Below are 17,973 nucleotides of genomic sequence, written 5' to 3'. Positions count from 1 at the left end.
CCTCTGCCCCAGCCCTGAGTCCCTGATCCCCGGCCCCACCCCAGAGCCTGCACCCCAAGCCAGAGCCCTCACACCCCTGCACCCCCCCAAAACCCTCTGCCCCCACCCTGAGCCCCCTCCCACACTCCAAACCCCTCTGCCCCACCACCACCACATGAATTTTGTTATGTGCACTGTGACAGATTTTTGTTACCAATTTGCCTGAAGCGTCAGGCTGAGGCCGCAGGATTGTTAGGGGAGGAGAGGATGGAGCACACCAAGTAACTGAGTTTTAAAGCTTTATTGATAAAATAATAAAATAACAGCAGAGAGCGCTGTGGGGCGGGGGGTTCCCCACGTCACTCAGAGGAAGGAAGCAAGCTTTAATGCCACAAGCCCTAACCCACTTTTATACTTACACCCGCACTACCCGAGGCTGGCCAAGCCTGGGTGTAATGTAAGAAGAAGAGGGGGAGGGGTGGACGGGAGTTTTTGTTCCATTCACAGGTCGTCCAGGGTCTGCTGTTGATCTCCGACTTGCTTCAGCTTTTGGGAGGGTTTTAAGTCCTGGGGTTTTTTTTGGGGGGGGGGGGGGGGGGGCATTTGTCCAAGGACCTTTCTTCCCCATGCTTTCTGTACCAATCCAAACCTGCCTTTCGAGCTTCCTTGGTTTCCTCAAAACACACTGGCTTCAGGGTCACGAGACTGTTATGTTCCCATTTGCTGACCTTCACATTTTTACTAGTTTTGCACCCCCCTTTCAGGTTTGTTTGGTTCGGTTTTTCTTTTCCACAGGCTTTTGGCTGTTTAGCAGCAGGGAGCTTGTTTGTGTGTGTGTTGGCCTTGAGTGGCAACTTCGCTCCTTATCTTTAAGCCTAGCTGAATCGTCGAGTTAACCCATTCCTTCTTTTCTCCCTCCCTCTTCGGCCTTTTGCAACCTGCAAAGGAATCTTTCACTCCACACTTACACCTTTAACCCTTCCCAAAATGCTTTGCGATGCCTGCAACAGCATTAGCAACATACGATGCTGATCTGCCTCCCCAGGGGACCCCTTGAGGGAGGGGGCCATTGGGTTGTGACATTCCCCCCATTGACCCCAAGTCAACATTTTGTTGTGAGGAGTCACCACTTAGGTTTTCACCCTTTTTTTGACACTGAGGCTAGGGTTACTGTTGGTTTTTTACATAAACAGTAATATAGCACAAACAAAATGGTTAGGGCAGCAACAATTGCATACGTTAGCCAGTAGTGGCTTCTGGCTTTATTAGTAACATAGCATAACACGTCCCCCTGTTGGCATAGATGCCCCATCCGGATGGCTGTGGCAAAGGCAGCTTTTTTCAGATTAAACGTATGCTACAACACGGTAAAGGATGAGGCATCTGTTTGGAATACAGTCAGTTTTTCCTGGGTGTGCGTTAAGGGCAGGAAAACATTGGGTGTAATTCATGAAAAATTAAACACAACATAGTTAGAGATATTGACCCTACTTTGCATAACTGTGCTCCAATGCACCGAAAAATTTTGTGCCTTATTGGTAAACACATGGGCCTTAGTGGGGGCATATCCCGAAGCCTCCCCTTCCCAGCAGAGGTGTTGACCCCCTCGTAAAAGCGGCCTGGCATTGCCTTTTCTTTATATATTATTTGAGGGGGCTTTATAGGCCATAATTGCCAGGTGTTGCTCTCTGCAATCCCTATGTTCTGATAGAAGATGTAGTCAGCACATACCGCTTAGCCATGTTATTGGGGGGAGCCACCTCCCATATGTCGCGATGGACCACCCAATTCCAGATAATATGTGATGCCACATTCCCAGGATGCTAAGCCAAAATTGCCACCACCCACCAATGGATAAATTGACCTTTTTTTTCCACCATGGCCAATTTTGAACAGTGGTAAAATTAATGAAGGAGGACAAAAGTGTCAGACACCCGAGGACTTCCACAGATATGTGCCCCATACCTACATTGTATCACACTAACAACTTTTGGAGGCCTGAAGCAGCAAGAGCGGTCCCACCACTCCTGTTCGGGGTGTCCCTGGGCTTTTGCTATTACTGCCTTGTTTTGATAACAAAGCAAGAGGGAAAGAAAGAGAACAACACAAATGCACCTATTGGGGAAACTGAGGCACAGATGAAAAACTTCCTAAATTATTAGTGTCCCATTACAGCCCTTCCTGGCTTTTGTTACGGATGTTGTTTGCCTGGTTTAGGAGGTTACAACAACATTATTATTACATTTCGAGATCAGTAATTGCTATTGCTTGCCAAAGGACTTTCCATTCCAGTTTTACTTCAGGCCACCACAGGAGGAACAGGGTTTGCCCCCATGGGATTCAGGGGTGGTTCAGGGCCACCCACCAGGTATTTTGCTGTGGCCCTGCTGTGTTTATTTGTACTATGCACTGTTTTCAAGGCACCTTTCCTTCAGCCTTCCGCTACACTATGGCTCAGGCCCCATTAGCAGCTCAAGCCAAGGAGAGCCTTTGGAGGTATTTTCCGTCCTCAGCATTACAATTATTCAGATAATTCCATGGACAGCTGGAAACCCAGATGGTTCAAGCAGGTGGCTGGTTTACAACCTAGGCCCACAATGCCATGAACAGAAATCTAGGGAGATACATATGTTTTGAGCTGATTGGCATGCACCCATTTTAGTTTACTGGGTAGCTGAAGCTGGTACACTACTGGGGAGATGTGATTCACAATGGGGTACGGACCCACCCACTTGACGTTTAAAGTGTGGGCCGCCCTCCCCAGATTTTGCAACATTACCGTATTTTTAATTTGCCATTTCTGAATGTCTTTAACAATGATTTCCTTACACTTGGCCTTTTTATTTAATTTAAAGTGGACTTTATGGCTTTGTGAGTTTTACATAGCTTTTCCCTTAACTGGGCAAAGCTGAGACTTTTTTGGTTGTGGCAAACAGTAAATGTGGTTATTGGTAAACATAGTACTTACATTACATTTACATTTGTTTACTAGCGGGTTGCTAACATTTACATTCTTTCAAAACATTTTTTTCCAGGAGTTAACATGTACACATTGCTCATTATACAGTACTGTGGTTTTATTATTTAATTTATTTTACATACAGGATTTTAGTGAAATGTCTTTACTACAGGGCTTTGGAGCAACAGGCAAGGACAAGTACACCCACTTTTGAGGAGTCCATTTGGTACAATCCCTGGTGTCCAATAGCTTCCCTCCCTCCCCAGCCCATTGGCTCGAAGTCTGGGGTAGCCAGAAGGATTTTATGTGCTATATGAGGAGTGGGCTAACTTTTTATATTTTTGCTTTTAGAGCTTGTTGGTGTGTGTTTTTAACAACAATTTTTCCACTTAAAAGGTCTGGCCTTACTATGCCAGAAATATACTGCATTCATTTGTATTGATAAGTATTAAACAGTGATCTTTTGCTTTGCTTTAGCAAGTGTATCAAAAGCTTTGTGTTTTTTGATATTACCCAAAACATTTTGCGTTCCAAGGTGGACAAAGCAAGTATTTGTATTTTAGTACATTCCATGTGCAATAGCAGTATGATTTTTTTTTTTTTTATTTGGCTGTCCCGTAGCTGGGACAGAAAGCTTAATTTATTTTTAATTACCTTCAGGTCTACAGTATTTATAATCCCTGCTTCAAAACCAATTTTTTTAATATGGTGTTTGCTACCTGAGGAGGTTTTTCTGCAGCATTTGATACACAACCGTGCTAGCAACAAGACAAACAACACAAGACAAAACACAGAACACAAAACATAATTTTTATTGTGACAGTAGATTTATGGTATTTTGGGTTGCTTTTTAGCTTGTATCAGCTTTTTTGTGTTTTTGAAAGACAAAAAACAAACAAACATATTTTTACCCCTTTGGGGGTGAGAGATTATTGCTTAAAATATTTCTTTCTTTTTTAAATATTTTTGCTGATTACAAGCAAAACAGATGAATTACCCCCATATTTTTTTCTGTTTGTTTTATAGGCAAGCCAGGTTTTAATGGCTTCTACCTTTATCAGTTAGGTAATTTGCATTAACACAGATGCTTTTTGGCTTGCTTTTGGGATTTAAAGCCATTAGCAGCTCAAAGACTTTGTCTTAAAGGGGACACAATTAACTTTTACCAGAATTTTGATTACTTTTTACTTTTGCTTTTAAAACATACAAAAATTTGAAAAAGAAAATACAACCTATTGTGGCTCCCTTTGGAGCCCTAATAGGATTTTAATTAAGTAGCATGGTATGTTTGCTTTTTTTTTTTAAATCCCTTTTACAATATACACTGCTCATTTCTTTTACACTGCTTTGCTTATTTCCTTTATACATTTGGGGCAGTTAAGTTTTAATAGAACCTCCTTATATTTTTTTTTAGCAAATTTGACTAAATTGTTTATAGTCAAATGATTTTAATTAGATAGTTTTTTTGCCTGGATTATTTACAGACATTCCTTTAGAAAAGGCCCTCCCCCCCTTTTTTTAGAATGGCTGAAAAGAAAACAAGATTTTTTTTCTATAACATTTATAACACTGTTACGATGTTTAACTGCTTAATTTTCTTCAGCCTTTGCAGAGTTCACTTTTTACTTTTTTTTCTTAAAATTACTTGCTTATTTTCCAAAATGACATGTATGTTCATTAACTTAGGTTTTACCATTCCAAATACTATTTTAGGGGTCTGAATTTTCTATGTTTGCACTTACTTCTTTTCTTACTTTTGCCATTATGCCCTTAGGGCTTCCAACCTGTTTTTAATTTTTTTCATTTGTTGCCTGCTCACTTGTTTGGGCCCGATCCTGTTTTTCTTACTGCACGGTCCCTTTTTATGGACACAGGCTTTGTTTCACTACCAATTTAGCAAGGAGGGTGGGCTCCTTAACTAGCCCCCACCCCCTCCTGGTCCCTTTCCTTAAACAATATTACTTACAAGGGTTACCCCGTGAGGCTTGCCACCTGGACAGAATGCACGGCCAATTGGCGTTTTAACTGTTTAATTTTCTTTTTATGGTGGACACACTGCTGTTGAGGCGTATTCTGGGTACGAATGGTCAAATCTTTGATGAGTCCCTGAAGGACTGGTACTTGCTTAGCCAGTGTTTGCAGGTGGGTGCGTTTCACCTTTTCTGCCTGGAAGTTTTGTTTTAAGGCCTGCAACTTATTCTGGGCATAGGCTTGGGTTGCTGCCTGGTTAGTAATCTGCGTTTTTAGTTGCTCAGTTTTTACTAGCTGTTTACACACCTCTTCCCTTCTTCCTTTTTTTGCCCCAACAACATTTCACACCACATGGCCGCCGCAGTCCTTATTAATTTCACAGCTGGCCCTAGATTTTTACACTTTTGCTTTTAATACTTGGCATATGGGTCTAACAAATTTTGCCAAGTATGCACGCTTCTTTGGAGCTCTGCCACAGAACCCCAGGGATTGTATCCCACTTTGGTGAGAGCCCTCTCCAACCGGCAGATGTCCTCACCCCCCTTTGAAAGAGGCTACAGGGTTCTGTCCCTTTTTGCTGCCTCCCCTGTGGCATGGGCATCCAGTCCCCCAGCCTTCCAGGACCCCATCATTGATGCCATCACCCACGACTGCGGGACTCTCGAGTCCGCAGCTGTACCCTTCTGTTTCCTGAACATATTATCACAAACCGTTAGTACCGCTTTGAAGGTCTTTTTATTACTTGAGATTTTACGCCGCCCACACTGGCACCGGGGCTTACAATGCTCACCCTCTCTCCCCCCTGGGTAGACGCTAATCCTCCCTCCGTATTACTTGGTCATGCTACGACTGAGGGTCCATACACCAAATCCAAAACCCGTCTCGGGCACAGCGAGAAACCCTAAGTTTTCCTCTTCTGCTCAGTCATGCTATTACTGAGGGTGTATGCACCGAGGATTCCTTTCGTGTGGAGTGAGGGTTTTTAAGCCCTCCTCCTATTGCCTGGCACTTCTACGGCCAGGGGTAGACCCACCTGCACCCTTCCCCTGCTGACCGGGGTGGAGAGAGGAATGCCAAACCTCCCTCCATTTCTCAGTCATACTACGACTGAGGGTGGGACTCACCTTTAATTATAAAATCCTTAACATGTAATACCAACAGTGCTGGACAGAGCAAACATGAAATACCAAGGGCAAAGCAGTTGGTGCACTCCACCCCTCCGCAATTCTCCACCAAAACTGTGACAGATTCTGTTACCAATCTGCCTGAGGCATCAGGTGATCAGGCTGAGGCTGCAGGATCGTTAGGGGAGGAGATGACGGAGCACACCAAGTAACTGAGTTTTAAAGCTTTATTGATAAAATAATAATATAACAGCGGAAAGCGCTGGGGGGGTTCCCCATATCACTCAGAGGAAGAAACAAAGCGTTAGTGCCCCAAGCCCTAACCCACTTTCATACTCACACCCGCACTATCTGAGGCTGGCCAAGCCTGGGTGTAATGTAAGAAGAAGAGGGGGAGGGGTGGACAGGAGTTTTTGTTCCGTGCACGGGTCATCCAGGGTCCGCTGTTGATCTCTGACTTGCTTCTGCTCTCGGGAGGGTTTTAAGTCCTGGGTTCTTCTGGGGGCATTTCGTCCAGGGACCTTTGTCCCCCATGCTCTCTGTACCAGTCCAAACCGGCCTTTTGAGGCTTCCTTGGTTTCCCCAAAACACATTGGCTTCAGCGTCGCAAGACTGTTATGTTCCCATTCTCTGACCTTCACATTCTTACTAGTTTTGCACCCCCTTTTCAGGTTTTTTTGGTTCAGTTCTCCTTTCCCACAGGCTTTTGGCTGTTTAGCAGCAGGGAGCTTGTTTGTGTGTGCATTGGCCTTGGTGGCAGTTTCGCCCTTTATCTTCAAGCCTAGCTGAATTGTCGAGTTAACCTGTTCCTTTTTTTCTCCCTCCCTCTTCGGCCTTTTGCAACCTGCAAAGGAATCTTCCACTCCACACTTACACCTTTAACCCTTCGCAAAATGCTTTGCAATGCCCGCAACAGCATTAGCAACATACAATGCTGATCTGCCTACCCAGGAGACCCCCTGAGGGAGCGGGCCATTGAGTTGTGACAGCACCAATATGAAAGTGATGTGTCACACATCACCTCCATATTAGCGCACATAACATTTATTCTGAACATAGACATAAAAAATTAGAGGGAATACTGCCAATAAGGCTCTAAAATATTTTTTTTCTGCAAAATAACTGGAAGCACTAGAAACCTGACGGTGCAATAGAAGAGATTTTATCTGCACTCCTTTAGGATGGCTTGCATAGCTCGCTACCAGCTTTGCCACTCATGAGCAATGCAGCCTTCCCAAACGCATGCTGATAACGCCGTTACATCACACTCCGTCACGCAGTCTCTCGAGCTTTCTGTTTGAAAGCCACATCTTATTATATAGATAACATTGTAAGCATGCCCAGTACTTCACAGTAGTCTATGCTAAACAAAGAACAGAGGCCCAGATTCCCAGCTAGGGAGGGAAAGTGAACTACAAAGGAGTTTGTAGCAGCTCCCCAATCCTGGGTCTGATTTTCCACCAGCCTAGTCCCCAGGGAAGTTTAAAGGTGCATCTACTCAATAAGGAGCTAAGTTACTTAGACTTGGAAATCAGGAGGCTCTCCCAATAAAGTTCAAAAGTTTAAAAAGAATAACGAAATGGCTGTTTATCTGGCAATGTTTAAAAGACTGAAAGATATCTCAGTCACACACACACACCCTTTATAAATTCAGATCACAGAATTCCATTTTCCAGGCTATACTCAGAGGTAGTGAATTGAAGTGCATTCTGGGAGGTACTGAGAATGAAACACATTACAGTGAAACCCCATTTATGCGATATAATTGGGACCAGGGTTAGATCAGATCACCAAAAATCAGGATAACCTGGAGAATGGGCTTCACCCCCAGATGGCAAGTCTCAGACTTGAAGAGCCCCGCCACCCACGGGGTTCAGGGCTTGAGCTGTCAGCCTCATTTCAGTTAATACGGAGAGCCGGATAATGTAGGCTCAGATAAACAGGATTCTACTGTATACGTCCCACTCAGACAGTGTCAATGTTTTGCCGTGTGTGGTAAGACAGATTTATAGGTTTGGGAAAATGCAGAAGCACCTCAGAACAGTCTAGGACAGTAAACACAGATACACTGATCACCTCAACACACTGGGCTCATTTGGTTTTTGGATTCAACCTCTGAATCTTCTGCTCTTGAAAACACAAGCCTCTGCATGATGTGCTAAAGCAGCAGTTTGACTGGCTCTCTCACGTACCAATAGAAGGCACTGTCATGTATATTAACCAGCTTAATGTATATACCAGTAGGGGTGATGACACACAAGCCAGGACATTATATTCCCAGCAGTAAGACAGCTGTTACTCAACCCCAATCTCCAAAGTGACAGTTTTTAAAAAAAAATGCTGTAATAGGATTTACCTTTTCCTCCATGACTGGCGATGACTGCAGTGACAAACATAGCAGCCAAAACAGAGTGGCAACCACACAAGAAGCGAGACAAGAAAACAACCATTAGAGAGCAAAAAGTCATGCAAGCACATGTATGTTTATGTGCTCACACAAATACATACCTGAGCAGTGATGGAGACACTTACAGCCTCATAAGCATGCAGCCATACAGCAGACCCATTACATGCATGCACTTATAATCAAACAATGTAGAAACACACACACTCTCTCCGTATGTCTCTTGTGCATACATGTACACACTATTCTGTGCTTATACCAACTTCAGTCATAGTGACAAGCAAACATACCAAGTGTATGTATGGGCTCACACAAATATGCCCCTATCTAGCATATCACACAAAATGCACCTATGACACTGCACACCGTATTCTTCACAGTGATATTATTATGATACGATTATGACATAATTATGATGTATGTTATGCAAGATAAGTCATGTGAGGTGTCTTTGGAAAAGTTAAGATTTGCTTAATAGGATTATCCTATTTGTATGCATGTAGCCTTTTTTGTATCTGAAGTTATGAATACTGACTAAGTATATGTATTTCAAATGTAGTTACACCTGGGTAATGCCAACTAGACAAGATGCTTTCAGTCTAGATAGTGGGTGGGGAAGGACCTACTCAGGGCAATGGACCATTAGGAAAAAATAATAGGCCTTAGGAGAAGCTTATCTCCCACCTGGTGAGCCTTCCTGAGAACGCTACAGACAGGCTCCAAGTAATGGCTGCTAGGACTCTACAAGGACATGTGACCAGGCCACATGTCTCTGGACTCCATCTTGGGATGTCAGTATTTTTCCACAGGCTGGACTGGGAACCGAGCTTTGGGAACAAAGGTTTCCCACCATATGCAAAAGCTATATAAGGCAGGGAGTGACATCATCTGGGGTTCTTCACTCCCCACACAAGAAGGCTCCTGGAAACACCTGATGAACAAAGACTGAACTGGGGGAAGTGCTGGACCCAGGCTAGAGGGATTTCTAGCCTGTGAATGAAACAGCTGAGGATTCCAAGCTGTAAAGCAAGTGCAGTTTGCCCCTTAAGAATCTGCAGCCTGCTTGTATAATCTCTTAGGGTGAGAATTTGCTGTTCATATCCAATCTATTTAGTATATTAAGTTTAGTTTGCGGTTATGTTTATTTGCAAGGTAATCTGCTTTGATCTGTTTGCTATCACTTAAAATCTATCTTTTGTAGTAAATGAACTTGTTTTTGCTTTATCTGAACTAGTGAGTTGGAGTGAAGTGTATGGGAATCATAACTCAGGGCAAAGGCTGTTGCATATTCCTCTCCACATTGAGGGAGAGGGCGAATTTTATGAGCTTACGCTGTACAGTTCCCTGTGTAGCACAAGATGGTATAATTCTGGCTTTATACTACAAAGGGGATCATAGAATCATAGAATATCAGGGTTGGAAGGGACCTCAGGAGGTCATCTAGTCCAACCCCCTGCTCAAAGCAGGACCAATCCCCAATTAAATCATCCCAGCCAGGGCTTTGTCAAGCCTGACCTTAAAAACTTCTAAGGAAGGAGATTCTACCACCGCCCTAGGTAATGCATTCCAGTGTTTCACCACCCTCCTAGTGAAAAAGTTTTTCCTAATATCTAACCTAAACCTCGCCCACTGCAACTTGAGACCATTACTCCTTGTCCTGTCCTCTTCTACCACTGAGAATAGTCTAGAACCATCCTCTCTGGAACCACCTCTTAGGTAGTTGAAAGCAGCTATCAAATCCCCCCTCATTCTTCTCTTCTGCAGACTAAACAATCCCAGTTCCCTCAGCCTCTCCTCATAAGTCATGTGTTCCAGACCCCTAATCATTTTTGTTGCCCTTCGCTGGACTCTCTCCAATTTATCCACATCCTTCTTGTAGTGTGGGGCCCAAAATTGGACACAGTACTCCAGATGAGGCCTCACCAATGTCGAATAGAGGGGGACGATCACGTCCTTCGATCTGCTCACTATGCCCCTACTTATACATCCCGAAATGCCATTGGCCTTCTTGGCAACAAGGGCACACTGTTGACTCATATCCAGCTTCTCGTCCACTGTAACCCCTAGGTCCTTTTCCGCAGAACTGCTGCCTAGCCGTTCGGTCCCTAGTCTGTAGCTGTCCATTGGGTTCTTCTGTCCTAAGTGCAGGACCCTGCACTTATCCTTACTGAACCTCATCAGATTTCTTTTGGCCCAATCCTCCAATTTGTCTAGGTCCCTCTGTATCCTATCCCTGCCCTCCAGTGTATCTACCACTCCTCCCAGTTTAGTATCATCCGCAAATTTGATGAGAGTGCAATCTACACCATCCTCCAGATCATTTATGAAGATATTGAACAAAACCGGCCCCAGGACCGACCCCTGGGGCACTCCACTTGACACCGGCTGCCAACTAGACATGGAGCCATTGATCACTACCCGTTGAGCCCGACAATCTAGCCAACTTTCTACCCACCTTATAGTGCATTCATCCAGCCCATACTTCTTTAACTTGCTGACAAGAATACTGTGGGAGACCGTGTCAAAAGCTTTGCTAAAGTCAAGAAACAATACATCCACTGCTTTTCCTTCATCCACAGAACCAGTAATCTCATCATAGAAGGTGATTAGATTAGTCAGGCATGACCTTCCCTTGGTGAATCCATGCTGACTGTTCCTGATCACTTTCCTCTCATGTAAGTGCTTCAGGATTGATTCTTTGAGGACCTGCTCCATGATTTTTCCGGGGACTGAGGTGAGGCTGACTGACCTGTAGTTCCCAGGATCCTCCTTCTTCCCTTTTTTAAAGATTGGCACTACATTAGCTTTTTTCCAATCATCTGGGACTTCCCCCGTTCGCCACGAGTTTTCAAAGATAATGGCCAATGGCTCTGCAATCACAGCTGCCAATTCCTTTAGCACTCTCGGATGCAACTCGTCCAGCCCCATGGACTTGTGCACGTCCAGCTTTTCTAAATAGTCCCTAACCACCTCTTTCTCCACAGAGGGCTGGCCATCTATTCCCCATGTTGTGATGACCAGCACAGCAGTCTGGGAGCTGATGTGCACCTGGGGAGTTGGGAGTTGCCTTAACTTACTCCTGGGAAAGTATGCACAACTGCACATGCGCAGAATTCATGTCCCCTGCAGATTTTTTTGCTTCCTTGCACAAAAATGACTTTCTGACAAGGAAGCAAAGGGAAGCTGCAAGAGCAGTCATGCACCACTCCCTAGCTGCGCAGGTGCATTATTTCAGGCAGCCGGCAGAGAGGTAAATCACTTCAGTGCTGGGGACACCCCAGCAAGTGACTCCTACCCTGAGTTAGGATCAGCTGCTAATCCCAGCTGGGCTGGAGGCAGGAGACGACGGGACTTCCTCTTCCCCTGCAAGAAGTATCTGGGGTTGTGTCAAACCCAGGTCCAGAAACCTCCCCCAGCTGCAGAAAGCTCAGCATCCTCCCCTGCTTCCTGCCCCCATTGCTCCTCATCTGTGGGGCGAGGTGTCACCATATGGGGAACTGCTCCCCCATCCGCCCAACCCCCGTACATCTGGCTCTCCTATACCCAGACACCCCTGTCAAGCCTCACCCCATACACCCAGAAACCCCCTAGCCCTCCATACCCAAACCCCACTGCACTGAACCTCAACCCCTGCATCTGGAGCTCCCTGCAGCCAGACTCCTTCCCTCTGGACTCCCACCCCTGCACCCAGACTACCCCCCACTGAGCTTCCTGCACTCAAACCCCCACGCTGATGTGCCCCACCCTAAGCCCCCACATCCAGACCTCCATGCCACTGACTCCAACTAGCTGCTTCCAGACCCCCACCCTACCAAGCCCCACTCCCCCTGCACCCAGGCCCCCCTGCTGAGACCTGCACACCCATAATGCTGAGCCCCAACCACCTTCACCTGGAAGCCCCTGCAGAATCCCACTGCAAACCCGGAACACCCCCCTCCCCCATGAGCCTCTGCGCATCCACATCCCCCCACACCTAGACTCCCCCACTGAGCTGCCTGCACCCAGATTGCCCCACACAGAATCCTCTCACTCCACACCTGGATCCCCCCCATACTGAGCCCCTCTACATTTGGATTCTTGCCTGGTTGAGCCTGCCTGCCCCACACAGTGCCTAGTGCAGAGGGGCAGGGCCCGCAATGTTTCTGGAGCAGGCCCAGGCCTTGTGCTATGTCAGGGTCAGGTGCAGCCTCACTGCTGAGTCCATGTCCTGGGGGCGAGGGGCTGCAGGGTGATCTCCCACCTTTGAGCAGCCAGTGGCCTGTGTTCCCTATTGCCATGCTGGAGCCTCCATATTTATTGACAAATAAAACCTGCAGAATTTTAAAATATTGTGCACAGAATTTTTAATTTTTTGTCACAGAATGCCCTAAGGAGTATTAACTGTAGCCTATCTATGCAGGGGCTGGTCAGAGAGCCTGCATGTAACTGCAGCTGGGTGTGTCCCTACCTATATGTGTGCTGGTGAAAGTGTAGGCTGGAGAGCTTTGCAGCTTGTCACAGCAGTACAGTGTGAAAGGGAGCCCAGAGTGGCAAGTCAGGGGGCTCCAGTGGTACCCCAGTTCCAGGTGGGACCCCTGGGGGAAGCCTGTCACAGCACCCACCCACCAAAGCACACAGATGAGCTCATACAAACACCCATGAATGCAGTGAGAGATGTACACTTATGGGTCCCACAAATACACACCACTGCAGCAAAGCACACAAAATATATGTGCTCATTTATACTCATCCGACGCAGAACACACCCAACATAAATACATATGCTCACATGAATGTGTACTCTAGTGCCCCCCACACAAGGGCACAATGCAAAGCTTGGAATGAAGAAAAAAGGCCTCTTTCAATTAATGGTTTGTACAAACTCAGAAGGAGCCACGGGTCACAGACACATGATGTATGGTTCTCCTATTTTCTCCTCCCAAGAGGCTGGCAACACACCAGCACTCAGAGGCACTCAGATTGCTACTTGTGCAGTACAGAGCAGGAAATTCATGCTGACAGTTTCATTCCTCCCCACAGTGAGCAGACAGATTGTCACAATTCTTGAAACTTTCCATCATGCATCCTTTCCCCAGTGACAGCACAAAGCCACATTTAACTAATGTTTCTTGGACTTTGGGAAGGGGAAATGTGAGCAGAATTAATTCAACCTGCATCATGCAGCCATGCTCACATCACTCCCTATCTAATTTTGGAAGATGCCAATGGCAGGAACAACCACTCAGAATACAGAAGCCCTGATTCTGCTGTCACATACAGTGGTTTTACACTTCAGAATGCACTGACTTCTGTGGAGTTTCTCCTGTTTACTTTAGTATAAGTGAGAGAGAAATCAAGCCAAAGGTATCTAATTCCTAGCACTACACTGGTGACATAAGGCTCTGGGGGGAAGGATAGCTCAGTGGTTTGAGCATTGGCCTGCTAAACCCAGGATTGTGAATTCAATCCTTGAGGGGGCCAATTAGGGTTCTGGGGAAAAAATTGGGGCTTGGTCCTGCTTTGAACTGGGGGTTGGACTAGATGATCTCCTGATGTCCCTTTCAACCCTGATATTCTATGATTTGGCTATGAAAGTATACTGTAAAGCTTTCCCAGTTCTCATGGGACAGGAAATAAAAGAGAGGAAAAAACAGACTAATGTAAAGGAGAGTTTTATACCGGGGCATCTGCTCCTCCACCCACAGGAGTGTCTATGAGCTATTGGTTCTTTAACTCCACAGTGAATTAAAGACTTATTAGGCTCCTGTTCCAAAGCCCACTGAAGTCAATGACAGTCTTTCTATTAACTTCAAAAGGTTTGGGATCTGGCTGTTTAAACGTGTAATACTTGCAGATTTCTAATGAGTACTTGAATAGGCATTAGGAAGTTTGTGGAGAGGTGGTAATAGTCCCCTCTCTCCATGACTCTAGGGAACAAAATCTGCCAAGAGTTGCAGTGAGAAGTTTCTTTAAAAAAGAAAGATTCTTTTTAAAAAGATTATATACATTTTATCTTGCATTTGAAGTCCATCCACCCTACCTGTTCCACCTCTCTACTGCGGCTGTCATGCTACTCTAGCTCCAGACTTTTCAGGTGAAGTGGATACAATTTGAGATTATCTATAGCAACTCCTCACTTAACGTTGCGGTTATGTTCCTAAAAAATGCTACTTTAAGCAAAACGATGTTAAGCAAATAAGGGGGGAGGGATAGCTCAGTGGTTTGAGCATTGGCCTGCTAAACCCAGGGTTGTGAGTTCAATCCTTGAGGGGGCCATTTAGGGATCTGGGGCAAAAATTGAGGATTGGTCCTGCTTTGAGCAGGGGGTTGGACAAGATGATCTCCTGAGGTCCCTTCCAACTCTGATATTCTATGATTCTATGATTCTAAATCCAATTTCCCCATAAGAATTAATGTAAATGGGGGGAGAGGTTAGGTTCCAGGGAAATTTTTTTTGCTAGACAAAAGGCATTATATACATTTTAAACTATTTTAAACAATCAATTTAATACATGTATTAAACAGGCTGGCAGCCCACCCATCAGCTCCCCTACTTGCCCCGCCCCCCAGCACCTTCCACCCGCTGGCAGACCTCGCGGATCAGTGCCTTCCCCCTGCTCTCCCCGCCTCCTGCCCAAGGCAATCAGCTGATTGGGGCATTCAGGAAGCTGAGGGGAGGAGCAAGGGCACAGCGCGCAGCCTCCCTCTTTCCCTCCCCTGCCTCCTGCCTGCAGCAATCAGCTGAATTGCGGCGTTCAAGAGGCAGGAGAGGGATCTGCGGAGTCTGCCGGCAGGCGGGAGACACTGGGGGGGGCACGTAGGGGGGCTGCCAGCCGTGGACAAAGCAGGCGGCCAACAACATTATAGGGGAGCATTGCACAACTTTAAAAAGGCATGTTCTGTAATGGACAGGGACGAAAGATCAAAAAAACGTTAAGCAAGAGGACGTTAAGTGGGGAATTACTGTACTTGGATGCTGCATTCAAACTATGCAAGGGTCAAGAGAATAGCCAGGAGGATTGGCACATAGCACAAAACACGATCTTCTGGGATCATTCATTCCTGTTCTACTGACACAAGAGTAATTTAAAGTTTCTGCAGAAAGTGTAACCTACAAGTGATCCTTACATCAGCTAATCCATTTACAAGAGACCACAGAGCATTTTAATTCCTCTATAGCAGATATACCATATCAGATATTTCATCCAGAAGAAGCAACTGACTCCCACCAAATAAAGGGTAAAACATCCCCATCCACTTAGAAATAATTGTGGCTTATCTTTGTGTTTGTATATTCTGTAAGCACCTTTGGTAGCCTTACAAATTAGAATATAAAAATCATACTAAATAATCCATCATGGGAGAAGGATCTTTCCCTAAATTGCCAGGATCTTCTAGCTACACATTATTCCTGCAGTCAAATCCTAGCCAATACAGCAGGAGTGGCTGCAGTTAAGTGAGGTAGATGAAATTGTAACAAGACATTATTTTGAAAGGATGGAATCTGTATCATCTGTTCTGCCAAAAGAAATCTGATGAGATTCAACAAGGACAAGTGCAGAGTCCTGCACTTAGGACGGAAGAATCCCATGCATCGCTACAGACTAGGGACTGAATGGCTAGACAGCAGTTCTGCAGAAAAGGACCTGGGGTTACAGTGGACGAAAAGCTGGATATGAGTCAGTGTGCCCTTGTTGCCAAGAAGGATAACAGCATTTTGGGCTGTATAAGTAGGGGCATTGCCAGTAGTTTGAGGAACGTGATCATTCATCTCTATTTGACATTGGTGAGGCCTCATCTGGAGTACTGTGTCCAGTTTTGGGCCCCACACTACAAGAAAGATGTGGAAAAATTGGAAAGAGTCCAGCAGAGGGCAACAAACATGATTATGGGACTGGAACACATGACTTATGAAGAGAGATTGAGGGAACTGGGATTGTTTAGTCTGCGGAAGAGAAGAATGAGGGGGGAGGGGATCTGATAGCTGCTTTCAACTACCTGAAAGGGGGTTCCAAAGAGGATGGATCTAGACTGTTCTCAGTGGTAGCAGATAACAGAACAAGGAGTAATGGTCTCAAGTTGCAGTGAGGGCGGTTTAGGTTGGATATTAGGAAAAACTTTTTCACTAGGAGGGTGGTGAAGAACTGGAATGCGTTACCTAGGGAGGTGGTGGAATCTCCTTCATTGGAGGTTTTTAAGATCAGGCTGGACAAAGCCCTGGCTGGGATGATTTAGTTGGGGATTGGTCCTGCTTTGAGCAGGGGGTTGGACTAGATGACCTCCTGAGGTCCCTTCCAACCCAGATACTCTATGATTCTGCCTCAAGCTAGAGTGGGAAACTGGCACTAATTGTTGTTTCAAATATAAATGTTTCATACTGGAAGCTCATACCCATGGAAGACTAAAATAAGTTCGAAAGATCAATTGTATAGACCTTGAATCCTTGGGATTTCAGTACAAAACCCAAGAGAGGAACTGGTTCAGAAACCACTCAGCCTAATTCCCTAACATCTGGAAGAGATGAGTCAGAAATGCATGGCAAAGCTGAGAGAGGCTGTGGGAGAAACCATGTGGGATGCTGTAGGAGTCAGCCTGCCTCAAGCACTGAAAGCCTGAAGGAGAGGGGAAAACTCTAACGCTGATCTCTTTGCCCCTTCCATGTAGTTAAACCCTCTGGACTATGAAAATTCATTTAGGCTGAGCTGCCCTTCGTAGGGCCTAAATAAGATGGAAGGTTGCAGTCATGACACACCTCAGACCATGTTGCATCACAGTTGCACATAACTCCACCAGCTCCAAATCCAGGAAATATAAATAGCAGAATGATATAAGTGCATGTCAGCATGGATATTCTCCTTCCTGTAGCACATTTCACCTCTTTCAGGCAGGAGGGAAATTACAGTAGGATTGAAAAGGCTTTGTCCAGCCCCAGAACAGTTCAAGTAATTCTTTTCTTGTTATTAAGTGAGTCCTTTTCTTTCAGCATCCTCACTTCCTTCCTGCATTGGGGTTGTGCTGTATATTATGTGCACTGTAATGGTGCTGTACTACCAATTGCATTTGCTACAATAAATCCACGTTAACAGTACATATCCAATCCCAGCATGCACTGTCATGCCCTCAGTGTAGAACTGGGAGCTGGTGCTAGGTGCCACACAGCGCATTCCTTCACAGCCTTGGAACGTTTCTTGCCTTCCGCTTGTGCCATGCAGTTTTGGCAGAAAACAAATTGTTAGATAGAAAAGGAATGCCAAAGCTGCAGGAGAGCTGGCAAGAATCCTGGCATATTTACAGAAGATCCTGACGACAGATGCCCGACAGCTGCTCTCCACACCATGCCTCCTTCACAGGGTCTCTCATTCTCATTTACAATGTGGAGTTGACACCTAGGCTGTACTCAGACTGCCAGTTTTAAATTAGTTCGAAGTCCAGTAAAGGAAACCATAACAGACACAGGGTGTTTAAATCCCTTATGCCAGGAGCTGGGATTTTTCTCCCACTTAGCACAATGCACTACAATCTACATCAGGCATTTCTAGCCAACTAGCACTCTGGCA

General features: G+C 45.5%; 1 protein-coding gene across 35 annotated transcripts in view; it reads right to left on the bottom strand.

Moving 5' to 3' along the window:
* The window catches only part of MAPK8IP3 (mitogen-activated protein kinase 8 interacting protein 3), a 155,443-nt gene that overhangs the window by 89,000 nt on the left and 48,470 nt on the right, over positions 1 to 17,973 (bottom strand). For 22 of the 35 annotated variants that reach the window (XM_048867662.2, XM_048867624.2, XM_048867639.2 and 19 more), the window contains exon 5: positions 8,390 to 8,413. The exons of the other annotated variants lie outside the window; for them this stretch is intronic. In XM_048867662.2, the coding sequence (XP_048723619.1) occupies positions 8,390 to 8,413 (24 nt within the window). The remainder of the gene's footprint in view (positions 1 to 8,389; positions 8,414 to 17,973) is intronic. 35 annotated transcript variants of the gene reach the window in all.

Source organism: Caretta caretta, chromosome 10, assembly GCF_965140235.1.
Source record: "Caretta caretta isolate rCarCar2 chromosome 10, rCarCar1.hap1, whole genome shotgun sequence".
NCBI classification, from domain to species: Eukaryota; Metazoa; Chordata; order Testudines; family Cheloniidae; genus Caretta; species Caretta caretta.
The sequence above is the reverse complement of the archived record's forward strand: the minus strand, read 5'-3'. Positions and strand labels throughout refer to the sequence as shown.